The following is a 2,202-nucleotide window of genomic DNA, read 5'->3' on the forward strand; positions in this document are numbered from 1 at the left end:
GCGAGACTACGGCTCGGTAATAAAAAATGACCCCTGGTCTTAGCCAAAAGGCCTAGCCCGAGAGGCGATGCGCAGCAAAAACAAGTTGTGTCGTAGCCAACGTGCCTTTCACACAGTGGGGACCCAAACCCATAGTGCTACTTGGGCACCACCGGGTCACCACTCCCAGGGGGCACATGAACACCGCAGGCTTCGTGCCTTCCCAGCCCATGGCCAGACAAGGTAGACCAATTCAGATCAGGAGGAACTGGGCCCTGCCAGGTCCTAGCACTAGGGAAGTACTCCCGACTCCCACTCTTATGTGAGTGGACGCTTAATTCGGTTTCCTTCCCATACTCAGGACCCTTTAGGACCCCCATTACCAGTCAGAGTACTCCGATTCCATCCATACAAGCCATTAGGCCGGTACAGCGGCTCCTTTCCCCTCCTGAACACTGATAAGAACAGACGAGTCTCTCCGATGTCCCATCCGCATGGCCTCCATTGTAAGAACAGAGGTCACAGCGGCTGTGTCCCCGTACAACCAGCTCATTGCTTTTCTCTGAGTAATTATTATACGAGTCTCCTGGATGCTTTTATTTTACTTTCATTTCCATATTTCTAGTGAATCCAGAAACTGAATTGTAATTTCCCCTCTTTACGCTGTCTGTACGGCTGGCAAGTACGATCCGCTTACTTGCTGAGATAAAATCAATTACTGGACTGGCCACATAAAAAGTGTTTAATGGTGGACACATAGGTGGCATACTGTAAATGTGACATTCACTGCAGGTGAATCAATAATTGTCTGGAAAAGGCACCAGAAAGATTCACTTGCAGTGACTGTTTGCCGAAAGGCACATTCACTGCTTTATAAATATGGAAAAAAAAAAGGCGCAGTCACTGTGCAGCACTACTGAGTAGGAAGCAGAACCTGCACAGGTAATTAACAAATATGGCCGCCCCGTGTCATATCACAATGTACATAGATACACTTGTTCATCTTCCTTATATTAAAGGATGTATAAAGGCAAAGTGTTTAGTTGTGGATGGAGTAGAGAAGGGTTAAACCCTTGTGAGAGTTGAGGTGATTTCCCTTCACTTCCTGTCCTGGCACTGCAACAGGGAGTGAGAAACTCCCTTTCTTGGACAGTCGTGGTCAGAGCAAGTGTCCCCATTGCAGGATTCCCCCTCACTTCCTGTTCTGGTGACAACTGTAAAATGTATTTCTCATCACTCTTTGTTCTGGTGACCAGGACAATGACAGAGGACGTTACACAGCAAAAAAAAAAAACCTGCACAGGGGGTCTCTTCCTTCTACACTTCCATGCACAACTAAAAGGAAAGGGGGAAAGTTTTTGTATAGACTTTAAGTTCCATAGCCCCCCTCCCCCCCTCCCTTCTCTTCTTCCTACACACACCAGCTAAAATTTTACATCCGGCTGACAGAAGTAGTGGCTGAGACAAGAGGTGCAGTGTACAGCAGGGCTGACTGACAGATCTCTCTCCCTTCTGTAGCTCTGATAGCCTCATATTTCATGCACTTGGAAGCGCTAGAGGAGGTGTTGAAGCAGCCCACAGAGTTCAGGCACCAGTCCTTCCTTCAGCTCATTGTAGGGGAACCAATATGACTGCAGGGAAACATATTAGTGTTGTAATACTCACTGCATGTGTGTCCTCTAATGATCCCACCGGAGACTTACTGATCCCAACACTTTTTTCTTTCTTTTCAGGTTCCATTTCCCGTCTGTTGTAGAGACTCCCGGCAATAACTCACCATGACGGCTCCTCCGAAGGACAAGTAAGTGCCGGCGGGTCTTGTTTATATATTGTGTGTATGTATGTATGTTGTACTGTATATATAGAGAGAGGGATCAGGGAGAGATCAGGGGGAGAGAGGGATCAGGAGAGAGATCAGGGGGGAGAGAGGGATCAGGAGAGAGATCAGGGTGGAGAGAGGGATCAGGAGAGAGATCAGGGTGGAGAGAGGGATCAGGAGAGAGACAGAGAGGGATCAGGAGAGAGATCGCGGGAGAGAGATCAGGGGGAGAGAGGGATCAGGAGAGAGATCAGGGGGGAGAGAGGGATCAAGAGAGAGAGGGATCAGGAGAGAGAGGGATCAGGAGAGAGAGAGGGGGGGGTCAGAGGAGAGAGGGATCAGGAGAGAGAGAGAAGGATTAGGAGAGAGAGAGAGGGAGCAGGAAAGAGAGGGGGGGGCAGCAG

At 49.0% G+C, this 2,202-nt stretch overlaps 1 protein-coding gene across 1 annotated transcript in view; it reads left to right on the plus strand.

Annotated features, from left to right (window-relative positions):
• Nucleotides 1–1,709: 1,709 nt before the first annotated feature.
• The window catches only part of SLC29A1 (solute carrier family 29 member 1 (Augustine blood group)), a 17,170-nt gene continuing 16,677 nt past the window's right edge, over nt 1,710–2,202 (plus strand). The window contains exon 1 of the mRNA XM_018572111.1: nt 1,710–1,780. Coding sequence (XP_018427613.1) covers nt 1,758–1,780 — 23 coding nt within the window. The 5' untranslated portion in view covers nt 1,710–1,757. The remainder of the gene's footprint in view (nt 1,781–2,202) is intronic.

The sequence above is a fragment of the Nanorana parkeri genome, unplaced genomic scaffold (assembly GCF_000935625.1).
Source record: "Nanorana parkeri isolate BGI_ZX_2015 unplaced genomic scaffold, ASM93562v1 scaffold1940, whole genome shotgun sequence".
NCBI classification, from domain to species: Eukaryota; Metazoa; Chordata; class Amphibia; order Anura; family Dicroglossidae; genus Nanorana; species Nanorana parkeri.